This window comes from Castor canadensis, chromosome 5 (genome assembly GCF_047511655.1).
Source record: "Castor canadensis chromosome 5, mCasCan1.hap1v2, whole genome shotgun sequence".
Taxonomy (NCBI): Eukaryota; Metazoa; Chordata; class Mammalia; order Rodentia; family Castoridae; genus Castor; species Castor canadensis.
The window spans coordinates 30,379,962-30,398,023 of NC_133390.1; the positions used below are offsets into that span (position 1 = coordinate 30,379,962).

The 18,062-nt window shown below is 34.7% G+C and overlaps 1 protein-coding gene across 24 annotated transcripts in view; it reads left to right on the top strand.

Annotated features, from left to right (window-relative positions):
• Robo2 (roundabout guidance receptor 2) overlaps window positions 1-18,062 on the top strand; it is a 1,713,446-nt gene that overhangs the window by 1,181,958 nt on the left and 513,426 nt on the right. For 23 of the 24 annotated variants that reach the window (XM_074072902.1, XM_074072901.1, XM_074072897.1 and 20 more), the window contains one exon: window positions 4,461-4,787. In XM_074072902.1, coding sequence (XP_073929003.1) covers window positions 4,461-4,787 — 327 coding nt within the window. The remainder of the gene's footprint in view (window positions 1-4,460; window positions 4,788-18,062) is intronic. The other variant, XM_074072911.1, reaches the window with a different exon arrangement.

The following is an 18,062-nucleotide window of genomic DNA, read 5'->3' on the forward strand; positions in this document are numbered from 1 at the left end:
CCAATTTTTTGCATGTTTTTTACTGCTGTTTTTGTTGTTGATTTCTAGTTTTAATGCATTGTGGTCAGATAAAATGCATGGAATTATTTCTATTTTCTTCTATTTGCTGAGGCTTGCTTTGTGCCCTAAGAAATGATCAATTTTTGGGAAAGTTCCATGTGCTGCTGAGAAGAATATGCATTGTGCAGAAGTTGGATGAAGTATTCTGTAGATATCAGCTAGGTCCATTTGATCGATGGTGTGATTTAGTTCTAGGATTTCTTTATTGATTTTTTGTTTGGATAACCTATCTATTGGTGATAGGGGAGTATTAAGGTCTCCCAGTACCACTGTGTTGGAGTTTATATATGTTTTTATGTCCTTCAGAGTATGCTTGATGAAATTGGGTGCATTGACATTGGGAGCATATAGGTTGATAACTGTTATTTCTTTTTGGTGTATTTCCCATTTTATTAGTATAGAGTGTCTTTCTTTATCTCATCTGATGAAAGTAGGTTTGAAATCTACTTTGTCAGAGATAAGTATTGCTACTCCTGCCTGTTTTTGGGGACCATTGACTTGGTAAATCTTCTTCCAGCCTTTAACTTTCAGCCAGTGCTTATTTCTGTCAATGAGGTGGGTCTCCTGCAGGCAGCAGATTGTTGGATCTTCCTTTTTAATCCAGTTTGCCAGTCAGTGTCTTTTGATGAGAGATTTTAGTCCATTAACATTCAGTGTTAGTATTGATAAATACCTGGTGATCCCTGTCATGTAGTTGTCTTTGTTCATTAAGAGTTTGATTGTGTGTAGCTGAAACAATGTTACTCTTTACTTTCTTGCCTTTTTTTCTCCTGTGGTTTGGTATTGCCTGCCCTTTCATGGTTTTGTTTGCTTTCATTCCTGTGTTCAGAATTCCTTGGAGAATCTTTTTTAGTAGTGGCTTGGTGGTCATATATTGGTTTAATTTCTGCTTATCATGGAAGACTTTTATTGTTCCATTTCTGCTTATCATGGAAGACTTTTTATTCCATCTATTTTGAATGATAGTTTTGCTGGGTAGAGTATCCTAAGTTATTTTCATTTAGTGCTTGGAAGTTCTCACCCCATGCTCTTCTTGCTTGTAATGTTTCTGTTGAGAAGTCTGCTGTGATTTTGATGGGTTTACCTTTGTATATTATTGTTTTTTTCTCTCTTACAGCCTTCGATATTCTTCCTCTAGTCTCTGTACTTGTTGTTTTAATGACGATATGTCGTGGGGTAGCTCTGTTTTGGTCAGGACTGTTCAGTGTTCTGGAGGCTTCCTGTAACTGAATGGACATAGTTTTCTCTAGATTTGGGAAATTTTCTGTTATTATTTTGTTGAATATATTATGCATTCATTTTGCTTACGCCTCTTCTCCTTTTTTCAATGCTCATGATTCTCAGGTTTGGTCTTTTGATGGAGTCGGTGAGTTCTTGCATTTTCTTTTCACAGGTCTTGTGTTGTTCAGCTAAAAGTTCTTCAGTTTTTCCTTTAATTTCCATTTCATCTTGAAGTTCTGAGATTCTGTCTTCTGTTTGTTCTATTCTGCTGGAGTGACCTTCCATTTTGTTTTGTATTTCTGTTTCATTCTTTTTTCTGAGGATTTTCATATCATTAGTTGCTTCTTCTTTAATATTGTCAAGTTTTGCCCTTAATTCATTTATCTATCTGTTTATGGTGATCTTTGTTTCAGTTTGATGTTTGTTTAGGGCTCCTATGATTTCATTTATTTGTTTCTGTCTCCAGCTTCTCAGCAGGATCTCTGGCTCAAGATCTCACGAGGTCTGCAGCTCTTTCTCCACAGCCATCTTGGGTCTCTCGAATTTTATTTTTAAATTTTTATCTATGTACTGTAAATTACTCCTCTGCTTTAGGTATATAATATGTACAATGCATAAATTCTGTTTTTGAATCTGATGAGATTAAAAAGTGGTGATTAGTAAACTTTAATAGTAATCTTCAGAAAAGGAACACCCATACAAAAATAGTTTTCTTTATTAAATTAAAATATATATTTCCCATTGGCTCAAGATCTCACGAGGTCTTCATCTCTTTCTCCACAGCCATCTTGGGTCTCTCGAATTTTATTTTTAAATTTTTATCTATGTACTGTAAATTACTCCTCTGCTTTAGGTATATAATATGTACCATGCATAAATTCTGTTTTTGAATCTGATGAGATTAAAAAGTGGTGATTAGTAAACTTTAATAGTAATCTTCAGAAAAGGAACACCCATACAAAAATAGTTTTCTTTATTAAATTAAAATATGTATTTCCAATTGGCTCAAGATCTCACGAGGTCTTCATCTCTTTCTCCACAGCCATCTTGGGTCTCTCGAATTTTATTTTTAAATTTTTATCTATGTACTGTAAATTACTCCTCTGCTTTAGGCATATAATATGTACCATGCATAAATTCTGTTTTTGAATCTGATGAGATTAAAAAGTGGTGATTAGCAAACTTTAATAGTAATCTTCAGAAAAGGAACACCCATACAAAAATAGTTTTCTTTATTAAATTAAAATATGTATTTCCAATTAATATTAAAAGTGAACTTGAATTATATTAAGGAATAAATATTCCTTGTGTTCATTGAGTGGAAATTTACTAGGTGATTGCCTAGGAAATTATAAGTGCAAACTTTCAGGAAGCTCTTATCTTGATCATCATTAGACATGGTTATTACTTTTAGTACCTCCTTTTGATTTATTTGCAGGAGCTGGTAGGATATTACCATGAATAATAACTACTGATAGCTTAAAAAAATCAAAAGTATCCAAAACACTACATTATCACAATTTTGATCTGAAAATGCCAAGTGGTCCTTCCTTTCTTATTTCCTATATTCATTAATGGCTCAGCATTAATGGCAAGCCCAAGGAAGGCCTTGGTACTAATATTAGTTTATTTTTTCTGTTGCTGTAAGACAGTACCTGGATCTGGGTACTTTGTATATTAAGAGTTTTACTGAGCTCTCAGGTTTAGAGGAGCAAGGGTATGGTGACGCATCTACTGGCTCTTTTGAGAGCTTTCTGACTGGATCACAACATGGCAGATGGTGTAATGGTAGGAACACTTGTGAGCAAGATGGATCACGTGGTGAGATTTGAAGTGGGAGACATTCAGAAGCCAGGCTAACTCTTTTTATAACATGTAACTCTTGAAAAAATGAACTCACTGTCCTTAGATCAGCACCAATTCCTTCCAGTGGTCAGACCTAACCCCATTCTAGTAGCACATATCTCAAGAGGTCCATCACCTCTTGGGACTGCCATACTGGGTACCAAGCTTAGCACGTGGACCCCTGTAGGACAGACCATCAGCACTTATCACTCTTATGTGACAACATTCCAAGTTCTGTCAAGTGTTTATAGTGTAATAGGCCTTATACCTTCCTCCTTAGTTCTGCCTACAGCATCATTTCTCAAGGAGAGATGTTTTTAGTGTTCTCTTGGATTATTTAAGTAACTCACAATGGTCTTTTTGCTCCCTTGCTTTCCATCTTTTATACCATAATCCAAAAGTATCTTTAATACACAGATGATCATAGTACTTCCTCTTCAAAATCTGTGAGGTTTACAGAATACAAGTCACACTTGTTACAATGATATTTATAGGGCTGTACTTTCACTAGCCACATCAACCTCCCCCCTAGTTATAAATGCCGTATGCACGTATTGTCATTTCTGTGTCCTTTTCTCATAGCATACCTTCTAGTCTGAAGGTCTTTCTCTCTCACTTGATGTATTTGAATTCTTTAAAGCTCAATGCAAATGCCATCTTTTAGGGAAGAGGCTCTGAATATGCTCCAGTTCAGGTTAAAACGCTTCTTTTTTTCCTCTCTCTTTTTCTTTCCTTTTTTCCTGTAATACATTTCCAGAAAACTATGCAGTACTTATTTCATTTTAACTTAAAGGCTTACATTTGAGTCAAATACCCTTGCATTCAAATGGTGCCTCTTCTGCTTACTTCAGGTACATGTCTGAACAACTTCCTAAGTTTCTTCCTCATCAGTTGCAGGCTTCTGTTTGTGTTACAGACTGATAACATAGTTTTACCTAAGAAAATGGTGTCTATGTGTGTCTCTAAGTAGTTGTCCACCTGGCTCCCTTACTCAGTGAACAGTAAGCACTTTGACACAGGAAATAAGTCTTATTCATCTTAGTCCCCATTACAACATGCTGGTCTCCTAAAAAACCTCTTGCTTTTAGCTTTGCTTGTCACGGCTAGTGGAGCACATTACATGTAACACATGAGAATTAACATATTAATTTATGCTGTATTGCTTCATTTTACAAAAGAGGAGGACTTAGGAGATGCATAAAAGCCAGAAGAGTGAAACACAAAACAATAATGTCCAAATGAAAAGTTTAATTTCAGCATCATGTATCGAAGTGAAACAAACAGTAGAGATAAGGAAATGTTAGCATTTGTCTTCATTATATCATGTTTTGTAGGATCTCGTCTTCGCCAGGAAGACTTTCCCCCACGGATTGTGGAGCACCCTTCGGATGTCATTGTCTCTAAGGGAGAGCCCACCACTCTGAACTGTAAGGCAGAGGGCCGACCAACGCCTACTATTGAATGGTACAAGGATGGTGAACGGGTGGAGACTGACAAGGATGACCCCCGGTCCCACAGGATGCTTCTGCCCAGCGGATCCTTATTCTTCTTACGCATCGTGCATGGGCGCCGGAGTAAACCTGATGAAGGGAGCTACGTTTGTGTTGCTCGGAACTATCTTGGTGAAGCTGTGAGTCGAAATGCATCTCTGGAAGTGGCATGTAAGTGAACCTAATGAACCTCATATGCACATTCACTTTTATTTGTTTATTTTTAGTAAAATTTGATTGTTTCATACATGCTTAATACCTAAAGTATAAAACAATCAACACACTGCATAACTTTGGCCTCTCCAAAGAAATCTGATTCAAATACTGACAGTGTTTCAACATATTTATTTATATTCAATCAGTATAGAGCTTATGTTATTATATTAAGGCAACGTGTCAATATAGGATGCTGTTCATCTTGAAAATTAGAATTACTGAGAGATATAATGAAGCGTTAATGTTGGCTATGTTCAGCTGAAAAGTTTGTGTGTAATATGTCATCAAATGCAAGGCATAAATTCAGTAGGGCACCTATTTTTGTTACAAATATATATATATAGTGAAATATATTTACAGACAAATATGTAATCTCTAAATATTTTATTGTGTGACTTTCAAATGAATTTACTGTCTTATTCTCTAGATTATCTTAACATTTTTACTACTAAGTTGAATTTAGGAATTGTTACCCTAGGCGTGGAGGTAGAATTCACCACCAACAGCAGTTGTACTTAGTTTTTTCAGTAATACTCATCAAGGAAGGAATGTTTTCTGTGAGATCAGAATGTTCATATATCAGAGTCTCCCATTTCATTCCATCTTGATAATCAGTAGTAGCTAAGGACTTGCCCTGTCTTTGGCATTAAAAAAAAATGTTTTTGTTTATTCATTGGATGGCCCAGATGTCAGTGTCAATCAAGGTATCGGTGCTTCCTATCCATTAGGACATTAACTCTATGGATCTATTGACTTCATGAATTATTTTCCAGAACAAATTAAAATATAGATTTTTGTTTTTGGTCTGGTTTTCAGGTGAGGATTTGGGACTGCAATTTAAACAGTGCTATATAACTCTTTTAACAGTGTGTTCTCTATTTTTATGGGAAGAAACGAAGGAAGTTAAGGTGAATAAATATGGTTGATGTACTTCCTATATAAAAATGAATGTAGAATTTTAAAAACTGTTGAAATTACCATATGAAGAGGACTAAGGCAGAAAGGAGAAAAATAGAAGGGATAAACCAATTTGAGTTATAACACATACATGCATGGAAATGCTACAGTGAAACACCTTGTATAGCTATCTCAAACAAATAAAAATGTCATTTTTTTAAAACAAAAATGGAGAACAGGAGGGAAAAACAGGTCCAGTCTGGGGGATTGGTACCAGTGAGAAGGAGGAGGATATAAGAAAAGGGTGTAGGAGGGTGAATGTGGTGCAAATACTATGTGTACATATATGTAAATGGAAAAATGATGCCTGTTGAAACTATTTCAGGAATGGGAGGACTGAGAATAAAATGAATTCAAATATAATATATTGTAAGAACTTTTGTAAATGTCACATTGTGCCCCCAGTACAATTAAAAAAAAGAAAAAGAATGACTTCTGAATAAGATGGCAACAAGTGTGCCGAAAATTATTTGTATTTACTAGCTTTCTGGTTGTAGAGTTGGTCTTTTTTCCTTTTCTTTCTTTCTTCCTTTTTTGTTTTTGCAGTACTGGAGTTTGAACTCATGCTTGCTATGCAGCCCTGTAACACTTGAGCTATTCTGCCAACCCAGTAGGTCTTCATAGAGAAGAGAATTGCTTGATCTCTAGATGTATGAATCTTCTTTTATAACTGTGAGGGGAATGCTAAATAATAAGTTCAGGTCATATGTCTTTAATTACAGTTGATACTGATGGTCACATGCAACATGATATGACAGTGGATTGATTACTTGCGTATAAGTGTATTAAAATTCTCAGCAATGATAAATGTCTTTACACATGAAAACATCTTTGGTACACAAGAGGGTAGTTTTTTTTTCAGCTGTTCCAATGAAAACACTTGCTCTCAAGCATCCAGTCTACTGATATTTAACACCAGTAGAAAAAGACTCAAAGAATTTGGAGACTCACATTTTGTGTGTGAAGAATCTTGAGATACGAGCACTAAAAACGTAACTAGCAATGACATATTGCACTGGATATCTGATATTTTCTTTTTTTTTATAGAAATACTTAAAAAAACCCATAAAAGAGTTTAGGGAGATTTCAAATATATAAACAAAAGAATTCAAATATTCCTAATTTTCCCATTGATATCTTGAAATTTCTTTTTTCTGGAATTTTTCAAAACTATTGAAATATTTAAATGCTGAAACTATTCTTTTTTCCTCTCTAGATTCCTTTATGGTAAATGTGACTGGTGTTATCTTCCCATTTATAGGTGAAGAAAATAACTAAGTGACCAAAATGTACACAATAAATTAATGGGAATTCCAAAACCAGATCTTGAATCTTCTAATTTTTATTTTAGGGAATTGTGCTATACTAGAAGAAACACTGTAAATAAAAGTCTGACCTTTTTTAGATTAATGAAAACTAAAGATGCTTATTTTTTCTTTTATCTATTCATCAGGAAAGAACTATTTTAAATCCTTAGCTAATTTTACTTCCCCAAATTAGAAGTCATCTAACTTGGCCATTAATTTCTTTGTTGGGCAGTTATAAACATTTTTTTTTTCTGGAGTCTTAGCTTTGTTAAAATTGCTCCCAACACACATGCATCTTTTATTTTATTTCACTTCAAAGGATTACTGTCTTTTATAATTGAATCATTAATAATGAATCAAACTGATATAGAAGGAAAATTTAAACCATGATTGTTTTTCATGTACTGTGACAGTAGCATTTTTTAATTTTGAAATAAATGAGCTCTAAGAAATGCTTGAATTACTCATAATCTGGAGAGGAAAACAAAAAAGCTTCCAAATTGGATTTAGCTAATGAATAAAATTCTTTCTTTGAGTGCCACATCAACAGTTCATGCCATTTGGGGCAACACAAGATCAAGTGATATTCATTTATAAGTTGCTCATCTTACCATTATCTCATTAGTCTTTTCTCTGGTGTACTTCATGAAACATGCTAATGTGGAAGTTTGGGTTTGAGAATTGTGATTTTTTTTTCAGTACCTCCTGGAAACTAAGGTACATTAATATAAAACAATAGAGCGATAACTGTAGATCATACAAATGTTTTGCCTTTGTATTTTAGAATACTCAAAATAAGTTCTCAGTCATGGTACATTTTCTTCCTCATCTAATACGAGAATATGGTTATCTGCTGAATGAGATGTTGGAGAATAATAGTGAAGAAGATGATTTCAAACTACTCTCAAAGGGTTTACAGTGTACTTGGAATGCAACATACAAATATGTAATTATAAATTAAATAGACAAACATTAAAGTCTGTTATATAGACAAAATTATGATATGGGAACCTAAAGGGAGCATATTTAATTATTCCTACAAGAATGTTTGAAGAAAGGATTCTAAGAGGATACAGTGTTTGAAACGTGATTTGAAGGTCAGGTGAGATGTCTCAGATGGAAATTGAAGTACGTGATCATCCTGGTAAATGGAATGGAAGCAATACAGAACACTTTGAATTTACAGAAGTGCAGGTAGCTTGATGTGAGCTTGGGTGGGCAAAATAACTTGGAAAGGTAGGCATATGTGCAATCATAAAATTTAGACTTTTTTGTTATGTCTAAGGACAGTCTTTGAAAGATAACTTGATGGTTTTAAAGGGATGATCATTGAAGTCATCGATCTTAGATTCTAAACTGAGAATAGCAATAAAGATGGAAAGGAAATAGTTAGAAGTGTATCTGGAAATTATGGTCAATTTGGGAAGACAAAAGTTTCGCTCTGGGATATTTTTATGCATGAGTATCTGGATATATAGTGACACCATTGAATATTATAGGGACATTTGTATAGGCAGAAAAACTAGTGGGAATGAGAGCGTGTGTTCAGCTTGATTTGGCAATGAGATTCAAGGTGTAAATATTCTAATGTTCCATTTAAAAAGGAACTTCCAGAGTTGAGAGATCATTGTCATAAAGAAATTGAAGCCATGGGAGTAGGTAGAAGTACAGGCAACTCCCCGCACAGGCTGTGTGTGGGGAGTGGTTAATAAGAGCTGATGCCATTGTTTGGAACAAAGGAAAGATGTACCAGTATAGGAAGCTCAGACTTAAAAGAGGTATTAGAGTGACAGGACATGGACAATAACGTGACAAGAGAAACAAATACTTTCAAGAAAAAAATAAGTGGTTGGAGAGCTGAGTCTGGTGGTACATGCCTGTAATCCTAGTACTCAGGACTCAGAAACAGGAGGATTGCAAGTTCGAGGCCAGCCTGGGCTACACAGTAAAACCCTGTCTCAAAAAGAGAAATCATAGTTGTTGGCACAATGCAAATACCATATAGTGGCCAAATAGAAAGTACCCATGGAGTCTAGGAATGGAGAAAGAGCATAATAGCTGAAGAAAGAGTAGTTGATGGAATTGGAGTGGCACATTATTCCTGTTCTTCCAAAAAAGTATCTGTGAATGGGGCATAAGGAAGCTAGAGCAGGGTGTTTGGATGACATCTGCATTGTTGCCATTTGGGGTCAGATGAATCGTTGTCATGGGCGGCTTGTGTTCTAAATGTGGGGTGATTGTAAGCATTTCTGTCCTTTGCCTATAAGATGCCAGCAGGGCTTCCTGCCAGGCTCAGTCATAGCAACCAACAATGTCAACACACATTGAAAAATGTTCCCTGGTTTGTACTCAGATAGCACTACTGATCTAGGTGTACTTGTACAGTCAAGTATGTATCCATAACTACAAAGAAACTTGCAGCTTTTATTATGAAGTGATTATTGATAAAATGGGATGAAAAATGTTTGACTCCCTTGACTTTACCTTGATTTTCATTTTGATTATAAAAATATTAGATTTTATTATAGCATGAAGTTTAAAAGTTTGTTGATAGCTATCTATTTTGTTTAGTTATGTGGAAATCATCCTGTTATCCCCTATACCATATTTATTCTCTTTCTCACTCTTTTTTGTTTTTAATCTTCTTTCAGCTTTATCTAATAAAACAATTCAGAGAGGGGAAAAATCATTCAATACCAGTCATTGCAATAGAATTGAATCACCCTGTTATGGCTGTTTTCTATTAAAAATGGTTTGGAGAAAAAAAAGAACAATTCAGAAAATACTTTTTAAGACATAAGAACTCAAGGAAGACCTACTGAAAGACTTGCAGGACCGGAAGCAAGGGATCTGGCACTGGAGAAGTTAAAAAGTACTTTTCAGATGGAACCATCAGGTGTAGCTTATGCAGATAGGATTTCAGCTCTGAACAAGTGTTTCTGAGTGTAGAGCAGAAGGAGCACCCGGAGCCTTCACATGGAGTGTGCAACCTGGGATGCAGCCAGTCAGTGGCAGCCTCTAGAGATAACAGCTGTAGCCCCAGGTGGTAGATATATGACAGCAGCTTGATCTATTGACCAGGGTAAGAGGGGGTTCTGGGCTAAATGAAAATGCATGAAAAATTGATGAAGTCCCCAGATTATCGTTTCTGTTTCCTTTTCTCAGCAGTATGCTAGTGCAGAGAGGAGAGATTAAATGAAGTGCTCAAGGCTGTAGTATCAGGAGATTGTGGTTCAAAGGTCAGGGGTTACATAGAAACCAATTTTTTTTTCATTACTTCTGAAGCAAAAGACAAGAAATTTTTGGGTTAGCTTTGATTTACCTTTTCTTTGATATGTAAAATGACTAAATGTTCAAAATTTGATGTAACTACAAAAGAGAGAACAGATTTTGAATCCAATTGGGGAATAGAAATGGATTGAATTCTATGACTGCAGGGTGATTTCTTTTATTTTTTATGACTTCTTCCCTTCCTCCTTCCTTCCCTCCCTCCCTCCACGTCCCCTTTTCCCTCCTGTCCCTTCCTCCATTCCCCCCCTCCTTCCTCCCTTCCTTCCTTCCTTCTTCCTTTCCTTGCTCTCCATGTATCAAGAACCTTGTTGCAAGACAGTCATTTAGAGAAGCAAAAGGTCTTGCATTATTTATAGCTCACAGATTGCTGGAGTAGTAAGGCTACAGAATACTCTACAAACATAATGACCTTGTTTGCTTTAAATCCAAAACTAAATTGGTGTTTTATCTCACAAGGAAGGGAAGTTGCAGAAGTAGACTGACTTTGGTGTGGCGGGCACAGGTGGCATTGAAAATAAATACAAGGTAAATAATTTCCTTGACATCATCAAGTTGATAAATATTCATATTTTTGTTTTTTATATTTTAGCTGTAGGTGAACTTTATTCAGACAAAATGTCATTATTCATATAGACGCAGGTAATTTAAATAGAAAAAATACTAATCCATGCACAGCTTTTTAAATATTGTTTTAATGGTCTATAACTTAATTTATCTTTGACCCACTTAAAGTACACCATTCAGTGTTTTTAAATATATTCTCAGGGTTGTGCAACCAAACATAATGTAATCTAGCACATTTTCACCATTGATAAAGAAAACACTATGTTCATTAGCAGTCAGTTACCTTTTACCCGAACTGTCCCACCCCTGTCCTAAGTAAACACTTAACTACTGTCTTTCTTATCCATTTGCAATTTTGGATATTTCATGTATGCAATCATGTAGTATATGGTCTTCTGAGATTACATTGTTTTGAAGACTAAATTGTTTTCCTTGGTATTAGTGTTTCAAGGATGTTCTTTGTTGTGGAATATATTACTACTTCATTCTTTTTCATTGATGAGTTCCATATATCACAATTTATTTATCAATATAGCACAATTTCTTAATTTATTCATTAGCTTGTAAACATTTACATTGTTTCTACCATTTTCCATTATGAATAATACTGCTATGGCCATTTTTGAATGAGATTTCGTGTGTACATATGGGTTTCATTGGGCATATATCTAAGGACAGAGTTGTGGAATCACGATATAGCTATCTATATCATGATAGCTCTGGTAAACATTTCCTGGTATTTATATAAAACTTTTTAATTTTTTTTACTTGCATATATTAGTTGTACAGGAGAGTTTTGTTGTGATATTGACATATGTGCTTACAATGGATCCTCATTAGATTCACCCCCTCTATCTATGCCCTCATCTCCTTTTCCCCCTTCTTAGAAGAAATTCAATTCAAAGTACATCAGTCCTATTTGCTAGGCCATATTTGCTGTCCTTCACCCTCCCCGTTTGCCTTCTCCCCTCCCACTGTTACTTTCCCTTAAACTGGACCCATTTTACCTTCCTATCCTTCATTTTTGAAATGTGTATTGATTGCTCAAGGAGGGTTTGCTTATAAATCACAGAGATATTTATCATATTTTAATCAGATTAACCCCTCTATTACTTACTCTTTCTCTATCATCCTGCTCCTCTATTATTCAACAGCTTACAAAGTGAAGACCAAATGAGATTTACTAGTTATACTGAATTAACTATTTCCATCTCCAAGTGTTAAGCACAGTCATGAAACGTGTCTAGTATTTGATAAACATCATTGAATGGCTGCTATCTTAGATATCCTGTGTCATATGTCTGTAAATTAAGATTCAGTTAATAAAAAATCAAATTGACTCTCCATAAAGTTTCTATATTTTCTTAATGTATTCATTTCATTCCAGTATGTATGAATTGATGGAATAAATTCTTGAGTAGCTTCTACTAGACTATTTCTATCCCACTTAATTTTGGATAATCTTCCTACTTGAGTCTTCATTTCATATCTTGTCTTATTTTTATTTGTCTTGAAAGTAGGCTACTCTTTTTCTCTGAAGGAGCTATTAGATGTCTAAAGCAACTGATGTTACCTTTGCCATTCCCAGGTTGTTTTTTCGTCCAATTTTAATGTTTTTCCCTTCACTGGAAGTTTAGATTAAGAAATTAATGATTAGTTTTAATAGATGTTGGTTAAATAAGTGCATGACTAAAAAACAGAACTATCACTATTACTTGTCTTTCTTAGAACAAATAATAAACATGCAAGTATTATATCCTTAAATGAATGAAAAGCTATGAGTTAGACTGGAACTTATATTTCACAGATTTTGACCAGAAAGAATGTAGCAGCAACTTGCTTTTGCAAAATTTGCAGTATTTGCATTTCTACAAATCTTGGGAAAGAATGCAGAGGTTTTTTGTTGTTGTTGTTGTTGTTGTTTTTGGTAGTGATGTGCAAAGTGGTGGAAGACACATAAGCAACTGAAAAACTTTCATAGCTCAAAATATTTCCCATAACAGTGGGAGTGTGTTTCTTGGGGCCGTTTTCTAAGTGTGCCTCTTAATTTTGTGATACTTCATTAAATGTTGTAAAATATAGACCTTTCCTTTGATCTTCACAAAAGAAAGAGTGAAATTATTAGGCTGGGAATCATGTTTGAATTTATGTTCAGTTTAAATATGTAAAATGCTGTACTTTCATCTCAGTGTTCTTTCCAATGGTTGAATTAGTTGTAACTAAGCCTTCTCTTCATATAAGGCTCAAGATGTCATTGGCTGAAAACTAGGCTGAATTATCTCTGATGCCAGGGAAATCACATAAATGAAGTGAAATCCGGAGTTCCTCTACTTTGAAAAGCTTTATTCTCACAGACAGTGTAATTTTGAGTATAGTAAGCCCTGTAGTTATACAGGTGGTCATTTACCTACAGAATGACCAGGACATACATGCAGTGACAGTAAGGGTGCTGATACTCAATGTTGAGGTCTTCTTTGTTTTGTAACTCTAGAAATCAGAGTAAGCTAAAGTTAAGAAAAAGTATTTAGTGTTTTGGAGGGTTTTCCTATTATACACTTTTTTTTTAAGATTTCTACTAGTATGTTGTCACAAGTTGATGTTCCTGAAGTGCCTATAGGTTGACACAATACTTAGGAAATGTAATTTTGTGTAGCAGCTCAAATACTTTTCTCCTAGGATTTGTGTTGTGGCAAAAAGACAGGTTTTCAAATTTCCTTCTATAAATTGAACTTATTTCATGTAATTATAATACACATCTTTCCATTCTGAAGCAGACCCCACAACCAACCTCCCTTCCTCTTCTCTCTCTTTCTCTATGCTTTCTGTGGAACAAAGTTTGAACTTGGAGCTTTTCACTTGCCAGGCAGGTGCTCTACTATTTGAACTGTAACACAGCCCTTTTTTTCTTTAGTTTTTTTTTTTTTCAAATAATGTCATGCATTTATACCTGGGTCCAGCCTGACCCTGATCCTCCTATTTATGCATTCCACATAGCTGGGATGACAGATATGAGCCACAGTGTCCAGCTTTCATTGATTGAAATTTGTGCCCTGGCTAACCTTAAACTGTGATTCTTCAGATCTCTGCCTCCCAAGTAGCTAGTATCACAGGTGAACTACCACATGGGGCCACACAAGGTTTCTATAATTAGTTAAAGGAGGTTATACTTCTTTCCTGTATGAATTAGTATACATGATAAGCTCTTTAGAAAAGTACAGAAATAAAAAGAGTAGGTGAAGTTTTTTTCAGATCTAGATTTTATTTATTTATTTTTTATCAATTAACACATTTTTTCAGTTTTCACAAGAAATTCTTTGTGGGAACATTGTTGTGCCTTAGCTTAGGTTGCCTTCTGTAGACTCTGAGTTTTCTCAGCACTTCCCTCCCTCAGATATCAATAGCTTCCTACTCTTACTGTCTTAATCTGTTCAGGCTACGATAAGAAGAGACCATAAATAAGGTGATTTGTAAACAGTACAAACTGATTCCTTATAGTTCTGAAGGACAGAAGTCTGAGATCAGGATGGTTGGGTTCTGCTGAAACCCCACTTCCTGGTTCATATATGGTACCTATATTGTTCATAGGTATCAATTCCATTCAGGAGGGCTCCTCCTTATGACATAAACACCTCCTAAAGGCTTCATCTACTAATACCATTACTTTGGGGGATGGGGAAACAGAAACATTCAGACCTTAGCTCTGATTCTTGGAGAAAACTTAAGAAAGAACTATGAGAAGAGCAGCTATTTTGATGGTATGACAGACAGGACACAGCCTCAGACCCTGCTAAATCCTGTTTTTTTGTATTTGTTTTGTTTTGCTTCACTTCTTTGTTCTTGTAGAAACACTACCACCCAAAATAACTCTTGCTTATTTAGCTAGTATAAACCCATCATAAAATTAACTACTAAGAGTCCAACAAGTAAGGATAGTAGGGTGGGCTATGGGCAGCAGATAAATCTGATTGGCTTCTGCCTTTGCCGAATTGAGTGATATCACAAGTAGAGCCTGGAAATTGAGCTTAAATTAATGCCCAAGTGGAAAGGGGCTCTCATTGATCATTCTAATTCTTTCTAGAAATCAGATAAATTCTTAGTGACACAAGTACTTCTTAGAATCTATGAAGGCAAATATTAGTTTTTGCATGTGGTTATCTAACACCTAATTCTGTACCAAGATTTTGAGCAATCATATATGTATATATATACATATATATATAGTACACATGTATTTATGCATGTGCGTATGTATGCATATAACAGAGAAAGACACATACACTTATATATGGAAACATGAGGTAATTATTTCTTTCAATAACAAAAGGCATATTTGAGATAAAGCATTTTATATAAATCACCAATCTCAGTTTTCTTCTTGTTTTTTCTGTTTATTTATATTGAATGAAGAGATTCAATGTTTCTCCTTATATCAGTTTCAAAGTCTTTATTGGTTTTCTCATTTGTTGGAAGTAAAATTTTTTTTCCATGTTTATTTGATTTTTAATTTTAATTTTATTTTCGAATTAGCAGGCATTAATGATAAGAAGGGATTGCATTGTGATAATCCCATACATGTGTAAAGTGTACTTTAAATGACTAAGTTCACCTCCTCTCTCTCCCTTTCCAAAGTGTTAGGTGGGTCTCATTATCCTCTTTTCCTATGTTTATGTATAGCACATCTCCATCCTCTTCACCCTCAGTACCCTTTCCTTTCCCCCCTTCCCTCCTGCTGATCCCCTTGTAGGCACTCTCTCATTTACGTTTATATCCCACTATTATTCTTGTTCTTAGTGTCATCATCACATTGGGTTGAGGTTCCACAAATGAGTGAGAACCTGGTATTTGACCTTTTGAGCTTGGCTTATCTCACTCAGTATGATGACCTCTGGTTCTACCCACATTACCTTGTGTTGTAGGAGAAAGGTCTTCAGACAGAGCATGCCACAGGATTTAAAAGGAGTGGCCACAAAATGCATCAGGGTAAATCGAAGTGAAAGATGGCCTTAAAGAACTAAAAAGAGAAGACCTGTGGTTGTGCTTCACCAGGTTTGGAAGGGAAAAGAATATACTAGATTAATTTGGAAAAAGTGTATCAAAGTGGAGATTGGGGATGACTCAGGCACATTAAGGAGCTTTGACTTCTCCTTTAGACTTTGGCTTGTTATTTGGAAGTAAGGCATGAAAGGAGATATGTTAAAAACATTATAAGGTGCATGGAGGCAAAGAAGAGTATGTAGGGGGAAGACCTACTACAAGTTAAGATTTGATAGAATGAGAGTGGAATTAAGTCCATATTAGGAGAAGACAAGGTGACATTTCAAAGACAATTGACAGGATTTTTAAAAATGAACTTGTAATTCAAAGGATGATATAAAAACACCTTCTAATGCTAGGTACTCAGCTAGGTGCCAAGATATAGATACTTAAAACAGACTATTGTGGGTAATAGAGTCTCTTTTGCAGGATGAAGTTCTAAAGATCTGTTCGCAGCTATGTGAACTGTACTGAGCACTATTGATCTTTATACTTCAAAATGGTTAAGAAGATATATTTTATGTGCTGCATTTTTACTACAATTAGAGAGAGAGAGAAAAGAAACATACACATAAATAAAATAAGCAAAAACAAAAACAAAGACAAATAATGACCTTCCATGAAAGCATGTTCAACAGGTTAATGTAAAATAGTGTAGAATGTGGTCACAAGGAGCTGGGCCAGGAGCTGCTATCTTGATGTAAGAATTCAGAAGAGGAAGGGACCAATTCTGACAAGAAAAGTGGAGCAGGTGACCTGGTTTCTGTAGGCAGAAGTGAGTAATAATAATTACTGGTCTTACCAAGTGCCAGGCTATTATTTTTCTAAGTATTTTATAATCATGGTTTATTCAATTATCAAAACAGTCCTAAGATTTAGTTAATATTGCTTCTTTCTATTACAAGGAGACCAAATTAATTTGCCAAATTTTACACAGAAATTAGAGATAAGATTTGAACTCAGACAGTCCTGGCTCTCAATACTGTTTTCTTAATCACTGTGCTAAGCATCCTCATTGATTAATTTAAACAAGCAAATAAAATCATTTGGCACTTAGAAAAAAAATCATTAGTGTTTATTTTAGGTATTTTTCCCAGAGCCCATTATCCAATTGTGCATATACAATGGTGAGGTTGGAATAGATGAGTATAAAGCATCATTTTGGTGCTACAATTCTGTGATTCATAGGACATTAAAGGAAAGAAACAACAGATAGAATGATCTTTTCTATTTTTTTATTTAGTTGTATATTGACATTTGAGAGCTCATTAGTTTATTCAAGTAATTCAATTTTCCCTGTTCAGTTCTCAGTTGTCAGATATAAGTACCAGGAAAATTCATCACTTTCAGTTCATATTGACATGTTTGCAGGCTAAAGCAGCTTGGAGATTAACAATCCAATTTGTAAGATGAGTTATCTATCATGTAACATCTCAGGATAAGTTGACAAAGTTTATGAAAAACAGGAACATGATAATAGCAATGATATCTGGTAATACTTTAGAGCTTTTTGTTTTGGGCACCATTAATCTCGTTATGTACATTTTATATATATGTACACATCTATATGAGAGAGACATTTGCTGACTTTGACTCTTAACATGGGTCAATTTTGCTTTCAAATTGTTATATCTATGTCATTTTTAGATTAAAAAAATGATTTGAAGGAGGAAGAATAGTCTTTTAACAAATGATGCTGCAATAGTTAAATATCTATGCCCCCCAAAAATGAACTTTGGCATAAACTTCACATAATATATAAAAATTAATTCAAAATGGACCATAGACTCAAATACAAAGCACAAAAATATAAAACTTTTAGAAAATAATATAGAAGAAAATTTTTGGTGCTTAGGACTTGGTGAAGAGTTCTTAGATATGGTATTAAAAGCATAAACCAAAAGATACAATCAATGAATTTGATTTCATGAAATTAGAAACTTTTATTCACTGAAAGGCCCTGTTAAGAAGGAAAAAATGAACCACAGCATAGGAAAACATATATGCAAACCACACCACTGTTAAAAGACTCATCTACATTGTATAAAGATCTCTTATAATTTAACATTAAATGGAA